General features: G+C 41.4%; 1 protein-coding gene across 4 annotated transcripts in view; it reads right to left on the bottom strand.

Annotated features, from left to right (window-relative positions):
- The window catches only part of LOC138739501 (FRAS1-related extracellular matrix protein 2-like), a 255570-nt gene that overhangs the window by 62085 nt on the left and 172919 nt on the right, over positions 1-20566 (bottom strand). For all 4 annotated transcript variants that reach the window (XR_011342293.1, XR_011342294.1, XM_069891716.1 and 1 more), the window contains exons 7-8: positions 2293-2442; positions 998-1207 (exon numbers count right to left, since the gene is read on the bottom strand). Coding sequence is in view for 2 of the 4 variants with exons in the window: in XM_069891716.1 (XP_069747817.1) it covers positions 998-1207; positions 2293-2442 (360 nt within the window). In the remaining 2 variants the exon portion in view is untranslated. The remainder of the gene's footprint in view (positions 1-997; positions 1208-2292; positions 2443-20566) is intronic.

Genomic DNA, 20566 nt, shown 5'->3' with positions numbered 1-20566 from the left:
TCCCTCAATTACAATGAACAGAGTGAAGGTGCTCAACAAAGTAATCTCCCAACCTGCATCCATTCTCGGCAGTGAGAAGGCCACATTGGGAGTAGCGGATGCAGTTGATGACCTCTGCAGATTCTCATGGTGTTGCTCCACTTGGAAAGGCTGTTTGGAGCCCCAAATAGCAGTGTTGGAAGAGGTGTGGGTTCAAGTGGCACATTTCCTGTGATTGGTGTGAAGGGATTAGTGGACAAAGAAATCACAGAAGGAGTGGTCTCTGTGGAAGGTGGAAAGGGGAAGGGATAGGAAGATGTGTCTGGTGGTGAGATCTCTTTGAAACACAACTGTACTATGCTTGTCAAAAATGACAAATTATCTCTGATATTGGTTATCAGGGTGGTTAATAATACAATAATTTTAATATTGTAGATTTTTCTGTCATTTTTTTGTGCAATTCAAATTTCACTGATTGTATGGATGAATTAGATTTTAAAAAATCACTAGGATTATTGACCATACAATTCAGCACTTCTGACTGCTGCAATGGGAAAATGAACTGAAATACATTCAAAAGATTAAATTCATATCAGCCTCAAAGTAGCATTTATTTAACAATGTATTCATCTAATACTGTATTTCTATGTAATGGTATATATTTTGATCTTCATGAAATAAGTTAAAGTGCCATGTCCAAAGCAAAATCTTATCGACAGTTTTTTTTTAACAAGCGTAGATGTAAAATTGAAATTCTGTTAATATTTTACAGTTTATGAGAAAAATGTGAAGTTCAAGGAGGGGTGACTAATTTTATCGCTTTTAGAAAATACTTAGAAAGATAAGAATTGAATTCCTCAGAACATTTTTAAACATGAAAACATACTCTTGCCCATTTCTTAGCATTAAACAACATCAGAATGTTACTGAAGTAAACATCCCAGTTCCTCAAAATAATAACTTAGTGCTTTCTTGGCATGTAATTGGGAGATAAGACTTCCACATTTAATGTACTTACAATCAGAGACCGAGTCATTAATAAGAACAGTGGCTTTGCTTGGCTCTCCAAGGACAGCATTCATTGGCATGCGAAGGACAAGCTCAAATCTTTCTGGCCCTTCTAGTACTGGCTGACCTAAATCATCAAGGATAGTAACTCGAAACGTCTGCATGTTCACTCCTGGAGCAAAATCCAGGTTGCGGCTTATCCCGACATAATCGATGCCAGCTAGGAAAAAGTACCAAATGATAAAAAAAGATCAATATTTTAACTTAGTTTTTATAAAATTGGATATCACAGATACCTTTATAAGCGTCGTTTTTATAAACACACATTTCTAACCCAATGACCCCATTGTGATAGTTATAATTCTCACACTAACGATCTGAGACTCTCGTTTGCACAAAGCAATATTTATTTATTTATTGTTATAGATAAAATCCACGTCCTTCATATGTATTTTTGTTCCGTATGTGCATTAGGTCTGGTTGTGTGTTTGCATGCTTTGCACTGAGGACTAAAGAATGCTGTTTCATCGGGTTGTACTTGTACAATCAGATAACAATAAATTTGACTTCAAATGTAACACCACCAATTTTCAAGATAGTATGAATATTTTTTTAAGGAGTTATGAAATAACTTTCAGCAAAGCAATCCTTAACATAATAAAGAAATTCATAACATTCGACATGTCTGAGATACATATCAGAATTGCAATTATGAAATCTCACTTCTTGACAAGGTTTTGACTTATAACTTATAGTTCTCATTTAATTTTTTTGTGGGTTTATTCATAGACAATAAAAAGCAAATATTAAACTAGACATTTTCTTGTTTGAATACTGATTGTTCACTGCAAATTCATCCAAACACTTTTAATACACTTAAACTCAAATATGTAAAGTAGATACCTATAAAATTGTGATTCATTTAGAAATTCAAAGAAAAAAAAACTGGAGGTACAGCCACACAAAGATTATGAATTTTCACAGAACTCTTTGTATTGACTGTCATATATCAGTGAAGGGAGTTAATTAAGAGATAGTTATTGAAGAAGTTAAAAAAATTGTATTAATTTTGAGAAGGCTAGCACGTATTACCTTACCATCAAAAAGTAGACCTGCAAATGGTGAAGTTATAGTTCAATTACCTTCACACAACTCATGGCATATCACTGGACACATTTATATTCCCCAGTAATGCAGCACAATGGGATACAACCCCTTCGGTTATTTCGTGACAAATAAAAACTCCCCACATTCCTGGCTTGCGCCATCTGTCTGTAAAAGAACACAACAAATATGTGGTCTCACCTTCGGCTGACGCTGGCTCTGTTTTGCGGGATCGAACGGTTACTGTTGCAGTCTTGGACAAGTCAGTTCCTGTTCTCCAGACTTGGACCTGCACGTACCCTTCACTTTCATCCACCTGATATTCAGTGTCACCAAAGTAAAAAACTGGTTCTGGAACAGAGACAATATCAACACAGTGAATTAGGTGCACACCAGCTTATGCAAATATTTGAACAAAACCATCCATTGGATACGATCTTTACCAATTTCATGTACATCACTCCAAATACAATATGAGGATACAATGCGAGAATGACATCACACCGGGTTTTAAAACCATAATGTCAATTTGATTGATGAAAATAGCAAATAGATATTTTTTATAAACAAGTTTCCATATAAAACTTTCAAGAATATGGTTTAGAAATTTCAGCTTAGTGTAAACATGACAAAAGCATTTTAGAATGTTCTATTGGTTGGTTGAGCACAGTGATCCATTCTAACCTCTGGAATTATCCACATCCTAGTTAAAGCATAACAAGCACTTCCACATCAAGAGGCAAATACGACAGAGCGTTCGTCCAAAAACAAGCTGCTGGAGGAGCGCGGAGAGTCAGGCAGCTTCAGCAGAGACGAGGCACAAGTCAACCCTTTGGGTCAAGAATCTGCAGCAGCTTTTTATTTTGTATTGATTACAAATCTGTCCAGATTAACCACTCATTACTTTATCAAGGACAATTGCATAGAAATTGAGTACAAGTAATATCAGGCTTAGTCGTAATAAACTGGCAGCCTTTTGATACTCACTGTCTGGAGTCTCCGGAGGAGAAAATTAAAGTCAGTGGCTAAGGAAGTATGCCCCAGATACCAGAAATAGGGAGAAATCAAAAGGTACAAACAAAAGTACCACATAAACCAAAATACAAAGTTAGATATTGTTCTTTTGAAACCATTCAGGCAAAAAAAAACAGATAGAAAATGCAGTATGAGCTGAAAGCAGACTTTTAAATATAATATACATTCATGCGTTTCAATTCAACTGGGTAGAATTGCTTGTTGCATCATGTGTGTAGAATTGCTGATTAGTGCAGATATTGAATTTTTTTAATACATTTCCAAGAATAAATTTGTTCAATTCTATCTTCGACAGAAATTTTTGGATACATTTTCACAGATTGTTTAACATTGAGAAGGCAACAGTTTAATAATTTGCCAAAAAATACCAAACATTTTCTAATTTTTCAACAAAATGCACAATGAAGGCGAGATACTGTGAGCAAAATCTGTAACTGGTATTGTTTCACCACATTCAAAACACCAGAAATTGTGACATTTGTGACATTCTGTCTTTCTCCTGCTTGAACAATAGAAGGACTTCATGTCTTCTTTTTAGGTAGTTCCTCGGAATCACAGAGGATTAACCCATTCTGATTCTGACAGTTCTGAGGTGGTTAAAAAGGCCAATGTAAGCATTATAGACTGTCCTAGAGATGGGTGAGGAGGTGACTGCCGAGACAGATAGGTGGGTGGATTGTGATGTGATCCATTTCTCATGCAGTGGTTCTATGTGTTCTGGATACGAGGATGTATGTTTTCAACACCAGAATGAAAGCTTCTATAATTTGATTGGTTATGGGTCAGAAGTTTTCAGGAATGTTGCAATTCTTTAAGGATAAACCATTTACTTTTTTCCATTCACCTTCTATTCAATTCCTCCCCACCATTGTGCCTCCATGTAACTGATGACAAAAAGAAACAACCACAATTGACTACAAATATTTTACAATTCTGGCTGTGGATATTCTACAATGTCGGAAACTGACATGAACATTAACAAAGGATACGAACAGCTTAACTTATTTGTCAGAGCAAAATGTCAACACTAAAGGATAAATAATAGCTAACTATACTTTTTATATCTGGCATTTTGCCTCAGTTGTTCATTCATTCAGATACCTTGCTGTTCAGCGTGACTGATCATGTCTCTCCAGCCGTCACGGTCTCCGAGCATCTGAATTGTAGTTGTTGCCTCCCTGTTCTCTTTTGGTGAAGGTTCCATCTTTGAGCTGAGACCGTAGTCTATTTGAGTTCATGATTATCCAAGAAAAGAATACTAAAGTGGGTTTCCGTTGCCTTCTTCAGTTGCAGTGTTATCTGTCCAGTGCTTTTAGTTTTACAACCATAAATTCCCATTTGTAGAATCTGCTTGTAAAAACCATCCACCATCTGCAGTTCATGGCTTCACGCGACCCTGATTGGGAAGCTGAACAGGTACGACACCTTGCCCAAAGGTGGCCTGTAAGCTATCAGTTGGAAGGAGCGCCCTTCACCTCCTTTTGCTGAGCAATCGTGCAGCGCCAACACCTCGGATGTTAGGTAATGATTAAGCATTAGGGCAGGGGAGTAAGATAAACCACTTACACATCTCCCCTCCCTCTTACCATAGAAACTGTTAGATAATCTTTTAAATCCACATGAAGGCATAGATGGAATCTTGATTTCACACTTCATCTGAAAGGCTTCTTAATTCATATACACCACAATACAGAAGACTAAACATCATGGGTCTCACTTGAGAATGAGTGATGAACAAAACAGCAGCATTTGGCTCTCTTAATACTGCACCAAAATTGTAGCCTAGATTAGATGATGAATATTCAGGACAAATTGCCACAGTTATACTTCTGTTGTGAACACCCTTCAAAAGCCTTTAAGTGGATCTTACATATTTCCAAATTAATTCAGAATTTCCTCCAACAACGCATTAAAAATTCTGCTGAATTGAGAATGCGCAGTGGATTTGCCAATTACTTTTCAAAAACCACCATTATTTCTCTCATCTATAAATAATGATAACGTGTCACACTCTGTACAGATACTCTAACGTCAGAATTTTATGAGAGTACCAAAGATAGACTGGCAAAAGTATACAATCTCTTCAATCTCTCAAAATGCTGGAAAGATCCTGAAAATGGCTCCAGAGCTGACAAATGTTTCTCAACCTAAACATCACTACATATGTTGACTGACCTGATGGGTATGATTTGCATTTTACATTCTTATTTCATGTTTCCAAGCACCTGAAAATATTTTAATAACCAAATTGTTTATGAAGCCAAAATAAAAACACAAAAAGCTGGAAAAAACCAGCATATCAGGTAGCATTTGGTGAAAAGAGAGACGGTCAATATTTCAGGTCTTCCAGAACAGCCAGTTTCGAAGAAGTTCACCCTTGTTTTCCAGCAGCATTCCTGCCTGCATTCAGTGACTTCAGTCCTTTCAATTATTCGATAAGGTGCTGACCAAGATTTGTTTCCACAACCACTCCTTTTTACCTTCCTAAATGTCTCAGACTCCAACACATTTCACATGGATTTCTACCCATATTCCACCCTTCACAATTTGGAGAAAGCAGACCTAAATTATTGATTGTTTAAGCTTGTGCCTCAATAGCACCATAAGTTTGTCATTTTATTTGTTAATTTGAACTCGAGTCTTTCATGTGCTTTTACAGAGAATGAGAGAGAGCAATTAAAGAATTCCCAGTTGGCTTACACTTTAAAACAATCTTTAAAAGAACGGCACATTGATGAATTTAACTGGTACTGAGATTCAACATTTCATCAAATGGCTGATTCTACCACACCAGACAAATGATTACTAAACATTCTTTTTTTAATTTTAGAATTCCAGAACCTACAGTTTTTTTTAGTTTCATTTTATGAAGTGAAACAGGCAAATGCTCCATTGTATTACCTGTGCAATTCTTAATCAGATTTTAAGACACACCTGATACCTTCTGAGCAAAGGAGCAATGAACATCCACTTTAGTAATCAGTTGTCAGGTGTGGCAGAATCGGCCACTTGATGGAGTGTTGAATCTCAGCACCAGTTAAATTCATCAATATGCCATTCTTTTAAAGATTGTTTTAAAGCACACATGTCAAACTCTGGCCCGCAGGCCAATTATATTTGGCCCGCAAGATCATATTAAATATATGATTAAAAAAAAACATAACAATTACAGCACGGAAACAGGCCATTAGGCCCTTCTAGTCCGCACCGAACCAAACACCCCTCTCTAGTCCCACCTCCCTGCACAATGCCCATAACCCTCCATCTTCTTCTCATCCATATACCTGTCCAACCTTTTCTTAAATAATACAATTGACTCCGCCGCCACTATTTCTCCCGGAAGCTCATTCCACACGGCTACCACTCTCTGAGTAAAGAAGTTCCCCCTCATGTTACCTCTAAACCTCTGCCCCTTAATTCTTAACTCATGTCCTCTTGTTTTAATCTTTCCTCCTCTTAACGGAAATAGTCTATCCACATCCACTCTGTCTATCCCTTTCATAATCTTAAATACTTCTATCAAATCCCCTCTTAACCTTCTACGCTCCAAAGAATAAAGACCTAATCTGTCCAATCTCTCCCTATACTCTAGATGCTTAAACCCAGGTAACATTCTGGTAAACCTTCTCTGCACTCTCTCCACTCTGTTTATATCCTTCCTACAATTAGGCGACCAGAACTGCACACAGAGCTCCAAATTAGGCCGCACCAACGTCTTATACAATCTCAACATCACCTCCCAACTCCTATATTCCATGCAATGATTGATAAAGGCCAGCATACTAAAAGCCTTCTTCACCACCCTATTCACGTGAGCTTCTACCTTCAGGGAACAATGTACCGTTACTCCTAAATCTTTCTGCTCTTCTGCATTCATCAATGCTCTCCCATTTACCATGTATGTCGTATTCTGATTCTTCTTACCAAAATGAAGCACCTCACACTTATCAGCATTAAATTCCATCTGCCATTTTTCAGCCCACTTTTCTAAGCAGCCTAAATCCCTCTGCAATCCTTGAAAACCTTCTTCATTATCCACTATTCCACCTATCTTAGTATCGTCTGCATATTTACTAATCCAATTCACCACCCCATCATCTAGATCATTAATGTATATAACGAACAACAATAGGCCCAATACAGATCCTTGAGGCACACCACTGGTCACCAGCCTCCAACCTGACAGACAATTATCCACTACCACTCTCTGGCCTCTCCCTTTCAGCCAATGTTCAATCCATTTGACTATTTCAAAATTTATACCTAAAGACTGCACCTTCCTAACTAACTTTCCATGTGGTACCTTATCGAAGGCCTTACTGAAGTCCATATAGACAACATCCACTGCGCTACCCTCATCCACATTCCTAGTCACCTCTTCAAAAAATTCAATCAGATTGGTCAAACATGACCTTCCTCCCACAAATCCATGTTGAGTGCTCCTGATCAGACCCTGTCTATCCAGATGTTTATAAGTACTATCTCTAAGAATATATTAGAGTTGGCCCGCTGGCCGCCGCACCAGTATAGCGCATGCACACTGAAGGTGAAAATGAAGACGCCGGAGGTGTGGAGGGATCTCAGAGTCCCGAATCCCGGGGATCGGAGCACTGCACTCAGCCCGCCCGGCTCCCGGACACACAGATGCGGCTGGAGTTGGGGACCATCCTCGCTGGGTCTGCGCTTCAGCGGCGACGCCAGACCGAACGTCTCGTTGGCGATGCCTTCCCCCTCGCTCCGTGCACGGCGGACCCTGCCTCCTGCTCCTTTTGTTGGAGACGAGCCCGGCGCCGTGAGATCGCAGTTTAATCCCTCTCCAACCATGGGAGGGGGGTGGGAGCAACGCGCTCTTCTCAGCCAATTCCTCCACCGCCCCGGACGCCGGCGTTTCAACGGGGGGGTTCGGGTGCCTTCGTCAGGCGACCGACCTGTTGGTCCGAGAAAAGGGGAGAGCGTACAAACTCCACACAGACAGCACCTGAACTCGTGTGAATGTGGAGCTGTGACCCCACATTCCACATCAGGACCGTGTGTAAGATTGGGAGCAGTGAGACGGAAGCTTATTTTGTTCCTGTGATTTAAGCCTTTCTTAGGGTGGGGGGGGGTCCTTCTCTGACCACTTGCCTAACAATTAACCTAATCAGATGTGGAGTTACCACAATACAACAGTTCTCAACCTTTTTCTTTCCACTCACGTCCCTGTGCCATTGGTGCTCTGTGATTAGTAAGGGATTGCTTAAGGTGGTCTGTGGGTGGAAAGAAAAAGTTTGAAGACCACTGCTTTAATCATCCCTCATTTACTCGTCATATGCACGGTTTCAGATCTCCAAAGGAAATGGGCCAATGACAATGACAATGAAAGAGTTTATCCAAAACTATTAATAAACATTTCTTTTAATAAGAAAAAGTTTAACATTACATATGTTGAAAGAAGAGAAAACATGCAGATGTTGTTGAAAATTTTCAATAAACATTTAGTTTGGCCCTCGACTTAGTCCAAGTTTTTAATTTTGGCCCTCCGTGAATTTGAGTTTGACACCCCTGTTTTAAAGTGTAAACCAACTGGGAATTCATTAATTGCTCTCTCTCATTCACTGGTAAAAGCGCACGAAAGACTCAGGTGTTCAAACTAACAAATAAAATGGCAAATTTATGGTGCTATTGAGGCACAGGCTTTGATTAGAGATCAATTTTTTGCTGGGGATTAATAAACCTGAGTGTCATATCCAGGTCTGTGACAAACACTGGAGTGCATTTCTCACTCACACAGAAATATACTGTTTTCTTTTAATATGAGCAGAGGTAGCCAGTCTTATGTGAAAGATCTGGAAAAAAATGTTCAATAATTTCCCAAGGGATAAAAAAATGAAAGTCTGCAAGACACCATGGTTGAAGTAAAAACACAATGCTGGAAAAACTCAGCAGGTCAAACAGTGGCTTTATGTAGCAAAGGTGAAGATGTATAACCAACATTCAATCAAGGAATAGAAAAATGTTGGCAGGGGTCTGAACTAAAAGGTATGGAGACATGTCGGCAGGCGTCCGAACAAAAATGTCTCTATGTTGAGGAATAAAAGTCAGAAATTAATTTTTGTTGGCAATAATTTGAAAAGTTCATTTTGGTTCTCTTTCTACAAAAGGTGCCTGATCTGTTGAGAATAACTGAATGTTTTCATTTTGTTACCCTATGTGGGGTGTCAGGTCTAAATGTAATCCTCAGGGAAAGCAGAGTTAATGATCAGGAGATAATTGGATCAGGATGCAAAGACAAATTCAGTTACTACTTTTGGCTTGATTTTCATTTTTCCAATCACACATTCTCTTGTCTACGTTTATAAAGAAAACTGCCTATCTAAACTTCTCACATTGCAATTAGTCTGTCCTTTCAGTGGTATCCTGCAGTGTAGCTGCTGGTGGGGATGTGAGGGAGGGGAGGGGGGAGGATGCAATTAGATTTCAGTAAGTTTTACCTTGGCTCCAAAATAATTATGAATTTAAAAATTTAGCAACCTTTGCTTCATAAGAACTGCAAAAAGATGTTAAATGGTTTTAAAAGGAGCAAGTAAACTGCTGCAGAATATTGACTGCTTCTCTCTCCATTTCGTGCTACTTAATACTGAAACAGAGGTACATATTCCGTAGTCATAGTTGTAGATACAAAATTTCCACCAACACCGTCAGCAATTTTACTGGCAAAGTCTTTTTCACCTGAAAGAGCAGAATCAGTGGGACATTCTCAACAGGTTGGGATAGAGGAGGAGATGAATTCATTATGTAAGTGATGCACCATCAATTACTTCTAATTATACAAAAACTTATAGGCCTTTATTAACAACAGAATGGGAGCATGTTCATGCTGGTCAACTGTCCAGGTCTGAGGAGGGAGCTGTGGCATAGTCACCTTTATTCAGAGGTCTGTGGGAAGAGCCACAGGCACAGTCAGCAAGGAACTATAACAAGTACTAATATAGCCAAAACATATATAGAGTGGTTTCCCATATTCACCTCTCATTTTCGAATGAGTCTGGTGGGGTGAAGTGAATTAAATGTTATTACAAATTGAGTCTTTCGGATGGTCTGGTCTGCCACTGTGACCATCGCAGTACCGGCTGCAGTGCAGCTATTGAATCCTGGACGGTCTGGAACACTTATAGATTATTGTCAGCTTGGTGGATGTGTTTTGACGGGCCATCCACTGGGGTTGGGGCAACATGCCATGGCCCTGGTGCATCATGGGTAGTGGTAGATGAAGGGGGTGCAGGGTTATTGGCAATGGTCTCAGGGAATCCTGAGGGTGCCAGGTCCCAAACTGAGACCATGTCCTCGCGCCCGTTAGGGTACGCCACGTAGGCGTATTGGGGGTTGGCGTGGAGGAGATGAGCCTTTTTGACGAGTGGGTCAGATATATGGCTCCTCACATGCTTCCGGAGTAGGACTAACCTGGGGATGTCAGCCAGGATGGCAGTGTGGTCCCTGAAGTGGACTTCCTAGGGAAGGAAAACATTCTTTCATGTGGAGTGGCATTGGTGGCGGAACATAAAATTGAGTGGAGCACATCATGAAGGACAGCTTGCCAGTGGGAGACTGGAAGGCCTCTGGACCTCAGGGCTAATCGCCTTCCAGACAGTAGCATTCTCCCTTTCCTCCTGCCCATTCCCTTGGGGGTTGTAACTGGTGGTCCTGCTCGTGGCGATGCCTCTGGCCAGCTCGTCATTCATAAAAGAGAAACCCAGTCTCTAATGATATAGCAGGGGTACTCAAACAGGGTGAAGAGATTGCACAGGGCCTTGATGACTGTGATAGTGGTCATGTCCACGCAGGGGATGGCGAATGGGAAACATGAGTACTCATCAATGATGTTGAGGAAGTACATGTTGTGATCAGAGGAAGGGAGGGACCCCTTCAAATCAATGCTCATGCATTCAAAGGGGCAGGTAGCCTTTATCAGATGCCCTCTGCCTGGTCGATAGAAGTGTTGTTTGCAATTTCTGGCAGTTTCTGGTCATGGTTCTGATCTCCTTGATGGACTTGGTTGCGGGCTTTAATAAAATGGAAGAACCTAGTGACCCCGAGGTGGCAGGAGTCACTTTGGAGGGCTTGTAACTGGTCTATTTGTGCCCTGGCGCATGTTCTGTGGAATAGGGCATCTGGCGGCTCAATGAATTTCCCAGGCCGGTACAAGATATCATAATTGTAGGTGGAAAGTTCAATTCTCCACCTCAATATCTTATTGTTTTTGATTTTATCTCACTGCTGATTGTTGAACATGAAAGCAACTGCAAATTCGTCAGTCAGCAAGGTAAATAGTTTGCTGGCAAGATAGTGTATCCAGTGCTGTACCCCCTCACCAATGATTTGGGCCTCCTTCTTGACAGAGGAGTGTTGAATTTTGGGGCCTTGGAGGGTACGGGAAAAGAAGGCTATGGGTCTGCCCGCCTGGTTAAGGGTGGCGGCCAGGGGGCATCAGTCTCCACCTGGAAAGGGGTGAATTCGTCCACAGCGTGCATCGCAGCCTTGGCAATGTTCGCCTTGATGCGGCTGAAGTCCCCTGACGTCAGGAGAAAAGAGGTAGATTTTATGAGGGTGGGCCTTGTCCGCATAATTGGGGACCCACTGGACATAGTAGGAGAAGCAGTCCAGGCATCTTTTCAGAGCTTTGAGGCTGTGGGGAAGAGGGAGCTCCAAAAGAGGGCATATGCGGTCGGGATTGGGGTCAATGACTATGACGTAGCCAAGGATAGCGAGGCAGGTTGTATGAAATACACATTTATCCTCATTGTATGTAAGGTTAAGGAGTTTGGCAGTCAGAGAAATTTTTGGAGATTGGCATCATGATCCTGCGGGTCGTGGTCGCAAATGGTGATGTCGTCCTGATACAGGAATGGGCCTGCAGCTTGTACTGGTCTACTATTCAGTCCATTTCTCACTGAAAGACTGAGACTCAGTTGGTGACACCAAAGGGAACCCTTATGAAATGGTGAGGTGGCCAAATGCCTCAAAGGCAGTATATTGGCAGTCTTCCTGGTGAATAGGGAGCTGGTGGTATGCTAACTTTAAATCAATAGTGGAGAATACCCAATATTGAGGTATTTGATTTACCATGTTGGATATGCGGGGGAAAAGGGCATGCATCCAGCTGCATATATCTATAGTTAATGACCATTTTGTATTTCTCCCCATTCTTTACCACCATCTCGAGGGGCTGGTGCTGGCTTCAACGATCCCCTCGTTCAGTAGCCGTCGCACCTCCAACCTAATAAAGGCCCTGTCCCCGGCAATGTATCGTTTACTTTTGGTGGCAATGGGTTTACAGTCAGGGGTGAAGTTAGTGAAAAGTGGTGGAGGGATGAAAGGCTGCAGGCCATGCGCGGTGGGCAATCTGTGGATTGCTGGCTGAAAACAGTGGGACGAAAGGCTAGGGGTTTTTTTGTGGGTGAAGCACAGTGGGCAGTTTAAAAACTGCTGGTTACAATTAGTGAGACCAGGGTGGGTGGGGGGGGGGGGGGGCTCATTGTGCATCGTCGTCACACTTTTGAGGTAGGTTTGAAAATCTAACCCCAGCAGCACGACAGTTCAGAGCTGTGGCACCATGAGGATTTTAAAGTCTTTGTAGACCGTGACCCGCACAATCAGAATCACAACACTGTAGCCACAAAAATCTGCTGTGTAGGACTTTGAGGCCATAGACTTTGTGGCTTGCTGGCCTTACCAAGAAGGAGTAATGCTGCATTGTGTTGGGATGGATGAAGCTCTCCGTGCTCCCACTATAGAATAGCAGCTCATTTTGTGACGGTTTACCTTGATGTCCATCATCGATCTAGTGAGTTGGTGAGGACTACCTTGATCCAGAATGATGAAGGCCAGTGTTGAATCGCTGTTAAACTCTGTCGATGCAGTGGAGTGTTTGATCCCAAGATGGTAGCGTCCAAGGTGGCAGTGTCCAAGATGGCAGCCCCCACGCGGTGCTGCTGGGTTGAGAATATGGTGGTGGCCAAGATGGCAGCCACCACAGCCTGCAAGCGCTGGGTGACTTGGATTTACACACCTTTGCCTAATGCCCTTTCTTTCCACAATTAGAGCAAACTCCATCTTTCACTGGACAGCGTTTTCTAGGGTGCTGGTGCAGGCTGCATAAGTAGCACTTCGGTTGCTCGTGGAGTGTAGTGGCTGTGTTTGGGTCGCTGGCGGGACTTAGCAGTGATCCGCAGGTTTGCGACCCTCCCAAATCCCAAGATGACAGTGCCCGCAGTAATCATGAGGCGGCCACGTTGTTGGCTGAGTAAGCATCCATATTTCGAGGACTACCTCTAGCATGTCTGCTGGTTCGACTTCCCTCTAAGTTGAGCTCACCCTGCTCCAATGACCTTTGCTGGATATAGGTAGATCTAAGCATTTCTAATCAAGTCCTGTGTGTTCACCACGGCTGCCATGGCCTTGCATTTGCAAGCCATCCAAGAGCTCGCAGGTACTCAGCACTCAATAAGTGAAGCAGCACTTTCACTTGTGAATCTGCAAGGGCATCTACTGCATCCAATGCTCCTGTTTTAGCCTTCCCTACATTGGAAAAACTGGACGCGGACTAGGAGTTCACTTCATTGAGCACCTTCGCTCTATCTGCAGCAATGGCAGGGATCTCCCAGAGGCCATCCATTTCAATTCCGCCCCTCATTCCTGCACTGACATGCCTGTCTATGACTCATGCACTGTCAAATCAAGGCCACCTCTAAATTGAGAAGCAACATCCAACTTCCCATGGACAGTGAGACTGCTGAATGACCGCTAAAACAATTCTCTGTGACTCTACTATTTATTAATAATATTTTAATCTATGCACAAATGTATTGTGTACATGTATGGTTTATCTGTATGTGTGTTATGTCTGTATGTGTAACATGGAACAGAGAACTCGGTTTCCTCAGATTGTACTGGTACAATGGGATGACAAATAAACTTGAATTTGAACTAATTATCCATTTGGGTACCCTGCAATAGTATTAACTGATTGTTATATACTGAGGAAACTTGGGACTATTTTATGTTACAGCATGAACACTAACACTGTAAGAGCCACATCACACTTGAGAGTGGTGCATGCGCGGTGAGAGTCATTATATCTATACACGACCCAGTAGCTGAATGTGAGTAAAGAAATGTGCTGTAAACTTATAAGTTCATCTACTGTTTATTAAGACTTCAGATGGTATGACCCGGGCACATGGAGGCAGCGGTAGGATCGATCAAAACCTGCACCATATAGAAAAAAAATCTGAAATAAACACAGAGAGAAGGAAACAAAGAAAAAGCACCATTATCTGATTATCAGAGTCGGAGAAGAAAATGGCTGCCACTGCAGTAGGAGTGCACCCAGTAATGGACGGGGAAACCGATGACATCATAGAAGCCATCAAAAAGTTCAAGTAGAAGTGCAATGTGGTATTCAAATGTTTCCTCAAGGGAGCTACACTAGAGGAAAAGGTTAGTTAATTCCTTCTTTGGATGGGGCAGCTCGGGTCTTTGAGGCCACTAGGAGGCAAATGCAGTCCCTCTCCATGCAGGCCAACATGCAGCACAGTGATAGACGGGCCGATGCCATAAAGTGCACACAGAGAAAACCACAGACATCTGTAGGAAGTGTGGCAGACTACACCCCTTCAAGGACCTTAAGAAATGCCCCGCGTAAGGTTCAAAGTGCAGGACCCGTGGGAAGGTCAATCATTGGGAAAAGGTGTGTAGGTCTGGCATGAAAACAGAAAGAAAACAAGCATACAGAAGGAAAGTACACCATATCGAGGGAAGTGACAGCAGTGACTCTGACAAACTGACACTCAATATTGAAACAATACTCCTCCATGAGACACCCAAGAAAGGGAAGGGAGGAAAAAGTGAATTGCACACCATGATCCAAGTGAAAAGTAACATCGGAAACAAACCAACAATATTCAACTTGAAAATAAAGTTGGACACTGGATCACAAAACAATGTCCTCCCGCTCAGACTGTACCGCCAGATGCTCCCCGAGAACATGGTGAACTGGTACCCAGAGGAAGGCACACTAGAAGCTGTAAATGTCACACTCGCAGCCTATGGTGGCCCCGTGATTAAACAACTAGGAAAAGTCCAAATAAAAGGCAGACATAAAGGAAAGAGCAACATATGCACATTCTTCATGGTTGATGCCAACGGACCAGCAATCCTAGACCTGAATAGTTGTCAGGAATTACAGCTGATCTCTGTAAACAATGAGATCATGGAAAAAAAAAAGTCTAAGTGGATCAATAACGAGATCCCGTTTGAGCAATGCCCTCTGATCACAAACAAGGTTGGCCTCATGGACACGTACCCTGAATGCTTTGATGACAATCGGGTGCTTTGGAAATTTTGAGTACCACATAACCATAGACCCAGAATACAAACCAATAATCCATGCTCCATACAAGGTGCCAATAAAGCTGAAACAAAAGCTAGAGCAGGAGCTTGAAGAAACTGAAGAAAAACGAGTGATAGCGAAAGTGTTAGAGCCAACTGACTGGGTGAATTACATTGTAATAAAGGAAAAACCGAATGGCCGCCTGAAGATAAGTCTGGATCCCAAAGACTTAAACCAAGCAATCAAAAGAGGTCACTATCCAACACCAACGCTGGAAGACATCACTTCTGAACTAGCAGGATCCGAAAAAACTTTAGCAAACTATATGCAAAGAACGGAATGTGAAGCTGGATGAAGAATCACAAAGTTCAATACTCCATTCGGCCGGTACAAGTTCCTAGAACTACCTTTTGACCTAAACGTGAGCCAAGACATCTTCCAGAAAAAGATAGATGAGACCTACAGGGGATGCATGGGTACTGTCGGAATCACAGGTCTTTGGTGGAGAGGAGAAAACCCACAATCTTCACCTACATGAAGCCGTGGAGAGAACAAGAGGTGCCGGCATCAAACACAATGCAGACAAATACATCATTAAGGAGAAGGAGTGCCTGCTGGAACTCATCAAGAAAAAGAACCTGAGCAAGGCACCAGCCAGATTACAGAGGCTACTCCTCCAGCTCCAATGTCATGACTTCACCTTGAAGCACAGACCAGGCAAGGAAATGGTGATCGCCGATGCCTTGTCACATCTTTCCCCAAATGAAAAATACGAAATGAAAGACATGGCGATCAAGATACATCACCTCGTCAGAGTGACCAGTAACAAACTAAACCTGATTAAAGAAGAAACTGCAAAAGATGAAGTGCTGCAGCTGCTCTCGCAACAGGTGATACAGGGATGGTCAGAAAGGATACAGCAGGTGCAGCCTACATCAGTATTGGCCCGTCAAGGACGACATATCCCTGGAGAATGGTGTACTGCTGGCAGGGTCTCATTTGATAATACCAGAGACAATTCAAAAAGAAATTCTCCGAAAAACACACCAAGGACACATGGGAATGGAGAAATGCAAACTCAGAGCAAAGTCAGCAGTTTACAGGACAGGTCTGTATAAGGTCATCGAAAAAATAGTGGCAAAGTACAGAAATACACAACGAAAGGAAGAGATGATTCCTGCTGAAATACCCGCCAGACCCTGGCACACTGTGGGAGCAGACTTATTCACAGAAAACCAAGACTGGTATCTCATTGCGTCCTGCTACTACTCCAAATTCCCCTTCATCAGAAGGACTTGAGAGCACCAATGATCACTGCTGCAGTATGAGAACTCTTCGTGGAACAGGGGATACCTGAACAAGAGATATGTGATAATGGGACCCAATCCACATCACGTGAATTCAGAGAAATAGCTGCAGAATATGGGTTCGTCATTACCATATTACCACAAGGGCCATGGATTCATTGAGTGGCATGTGGAGACAATTAAACGCACTCTCACTAAGTATCGAGAGACAAAGGACGGCCCTTACCTTGCTGCAAGCAACACCCTTGAGGGTCGACATGAAGGCCCCGGCAGAGCTTCTGAATGGCAAAAAGTACAAGACAACTCACCAAGCAAAATCTGTCCACCAGGCAACTAAAGGAAAAAGATGAAAGTTGACTAACATACAGGAGGGAAGTCGTCAACATTACAACAAATATGCACAAACATTACCAGATCTCTTTACAGGGCAGCATGTGCATGTTCAAGGGCCAGTGATAAAAACCTGGAGTCCAGCAAAGATTGTTAGAAAAGCTGAGATGCCAAGGTCATACATCAATGAGACAGAATCTGCCAGGCAGCTGAGATGAAACAGGACCCACATTCGCCCAACACCAGATCTGACACAAAAAGCACGAGAAGCATCTGCAGCTTCTGTAATTCCAACAGCTTGTGAGGGATCGCGAGGTGAAACCCCAACCAACAACACCATAACGACTGCGCAGCAAACAGCAGGAGAACTGCAGAACCAAACAGTTGCTACAAGGTCTACGAGGTGGAGAAGCCACATCCTACCACCAGTACGATCCCACTGAAAAGAATATAGAACTGCAAATATGTAAATAGAATAGTTATTTCTTAATTGCAATTGCAGATAAAGAAGCAGTAATGATTTATTTTTAAGAAATTTTAAATTTTAATAAAGCTTTAAAATTTTATTTAAGAAGGAGGGATGTTATTTACTGAGGAAACCTGGGACTATTTTATGCTGGAGCATGAACAAACGCTGTAAGGGTCACATCACACTTGAGAGTGGTGCATGCACAGTGAGAGATATCGTATCTATACACGACGCAGTAGCTGGATGTGAGCAAAGAAATGTGCTCTTAAACTAACAAGCTTTTCTAGTGTTTATTAAGAACTCCGATGGTACAAGCCAGACACAACATTGATTTCTCTGGTTCTGTTAGACTACTTTCCCCTGTCTGCTTTCCTCACCACATCTTCCCTCTTCATTCAGAGAGTTATTCCCCCACCACCCCATCCCTTCTCAGCTTTTTTCTCTTTTGCCCTCCCACCCATATCCACCTCCTGCCTGTGGGCCTATACTCCTCCCCCCACCATTTAACCAGGGACCTGCTTTTTGCTCATACCTTTATGAAGTGCTCAGGCTCGAAATGTTGGTTATGTATTTTTATTTTTGCTACATAAAGAATATATTTTTGTGTAATCTACTACCACAGTGCTTGAAGACTTTCTTGTTTAACTACTTTAAAAGTAACTTCAGCAACAACTATGAGCTTTGTTGCAAAACAATGATTTGCATCACTTTGCATCACAAAGTGTACCGGTATTTTTTTAAAGGAAGGCTATCTCAGACATTTGTGAAATGAGTGAATGTTGGAGTAGCATTTGGAAAATTAAATTTCCCCCATCCAGTTTTGGTCATTTATTTTGTGTTCTGGTGACTGTGATGCTCCTGTTCAATATTTGTATTTCTGCAACTTGGCATTTGAACTCAGCTCAAGATGTACATTGCAGGGTTTGAAGGCAAAACTGCAAGGCGTCAGTGAGGGTTAAACAGGAAAGTCTGCAAAAGTGCTGGAGAAACTCAGGAGGTCACACAGCACCCAGAGTATCTACCTGCTTTCTGTTCAGCTCTTGATGAAAGGTTCAGGCTCAAACAGTTGGTTATTTACCTTTCCCTCCTATGGATGCAGTGTTACCTGCTGATTTCCTCCGGCACTTTTGTGTATTGAACCTGTCAGTATTAATTACTTATCTAATATAATTAACTCATAAACATCTGGAACTCTGGTGAAAATAGTTCAATTCTTCCTTCTACACTTGTGTAATAGAAATCAAAAACCTATTGATTAATTCACATTGCTTTTGGCATTTTCCACAGAAATTATTGTATAACTTCTGAGGATTTATCTTAGCCGTCAAGTTTTATTGGAATTACAAATTGAGAGAATTACCCAATCATGTAGGACTCGAATATGTTCAGACAAAATCCAGAGTTTATGCAAGTATCTTTAAATAGACCAATTCAGTAATATATTAGCTGGTTTAACAGTTCAAGTTTTAAGGTCAATACCGGACCAAGAGCAAGAAATAGGAGCACTTCAAATAACTGTTTAAAGTGGTAAAATGGTTACTTGACACTGAATTGCACAGATCCAGGTCTCATGGAAAAAGTGGCAATAAATCATTACTTTATGCACAAGCCCCAAATTTCCCTCCCTATGCAAAAGTAGGGGGAGTGTTGCTGAAGAATTTGCTTTGGTTTGAGTAAATTGTGAGCAGCTTGGAGTAACTCTGATGCGAAGATATAGGAGCGAGATCATTTCTAACTTTGCTGAGTCCTTTTTCCTGAGACATAATTGTGTGATAGCTGCTGGAGATGAGCCTTGTCACAACTGATTTTGTAATTATTGAGTGACATAATAATAGCTGTCATTGTATTTCCCTCCACATACTGAGTATGTTTGTGAAATAGTGGTATCCAGAGGCTTCAACTATTGATATGAAGACAAGATTTTGTATCATATTATGGCAATTGAAGAATTTACATTAAAGCAGTCAAATAAATCTGGAATTAAAAGGTTGACTACCAGATTGTTGTAAAAATGCACTAAAGACAGCAGAAGAGGAAATTTAACCTATCCATGCTTTCTTTTCAAAGCCTTGAATATTTTGCTCTTTAATACTTTTTCCTATTCTTTAAAATTCAAGACTCTGCATAATGGTTTTCATCCTATCGATTTATCTACTTCTCAGATAATTTAATAAGTTTCATCATCACTCCTCATCTTAACCGTAAACATAATTTTAACACCATCTTCTGCCTTTCACCCAGAGGATTCAAGCAGCTGTGGCCAACAAGATTCTCTCTGATCTCATATCCCCAATGTTAGAGACCTCACTTTTCAGGTGTGAGGTTAATTTAAAGTCTCAACAATATATGAAGAACATGGAAGTTCTTCTGGCACATTGGCTAACACTTAACCCCAACCAACAAATTGAAAAATAAGTTTACCTGGTTATCTATCTCTTATCATTTGTAGAACCCTGATGCATGTAATTTGCTTCACTTTGCCACAATACAGTAAAATCTAAATATACAAATTAATTTTCTATTTTTAGTACTTTCAAACATCCAGAGGTCAAGAAGAGTGGTCCATTAATTCACAGTTGATGTTAAAAAAAGCTATACAGTACTTTCCTTAACCAATAAGGTATCACAATTAAAGACAGACTTTTCAAAAAAATTATGTAAGGCATAAATGGATGAGGTCTCTTTCATCCTGTGTTGCAACGTTCAACGAACAACTCAATAAATAGAGAGGATGATTACTTGAGTTGTACAGAACCTACTCAAATACCAATGTTGGATGATTATTGAACACAATATAACATAATTGACCATAGTAGGAATTTTCTAAGAATTGAGAATAGCCTGACCAAATGCAATTGCAAATTTTCATTAATTTTTTATTATCTTTATAGTGTAGTGGGCTGGTGTTTGCACGTGTGAGACAGAGTCTAACAGTCATCAGTTTGACCACCACAGATGTTTTATATT

The sequence above is a fragment of the Narcine bancroftii genome, chromosome 7, assembly GCF_036971445.1.
Source record: "Narcine bancroftii isolate sNarBan1 chromosome 7, sNarBan1.hap1, whole genome shotgun sequence".
NCBI classification, from domain to species: domain Eukaryota; kingdom Metazoa; phylum Chordata; class Chondrichthyes; order Torpediniformes; family Narcinidae; genus Narcine; species Narcine bancroftii.
The sequence above is the reverse complement of the archived record's forward strand: the minus strand, read 5'-3'. Positions and strand labels throughout refer to the sequence as shown.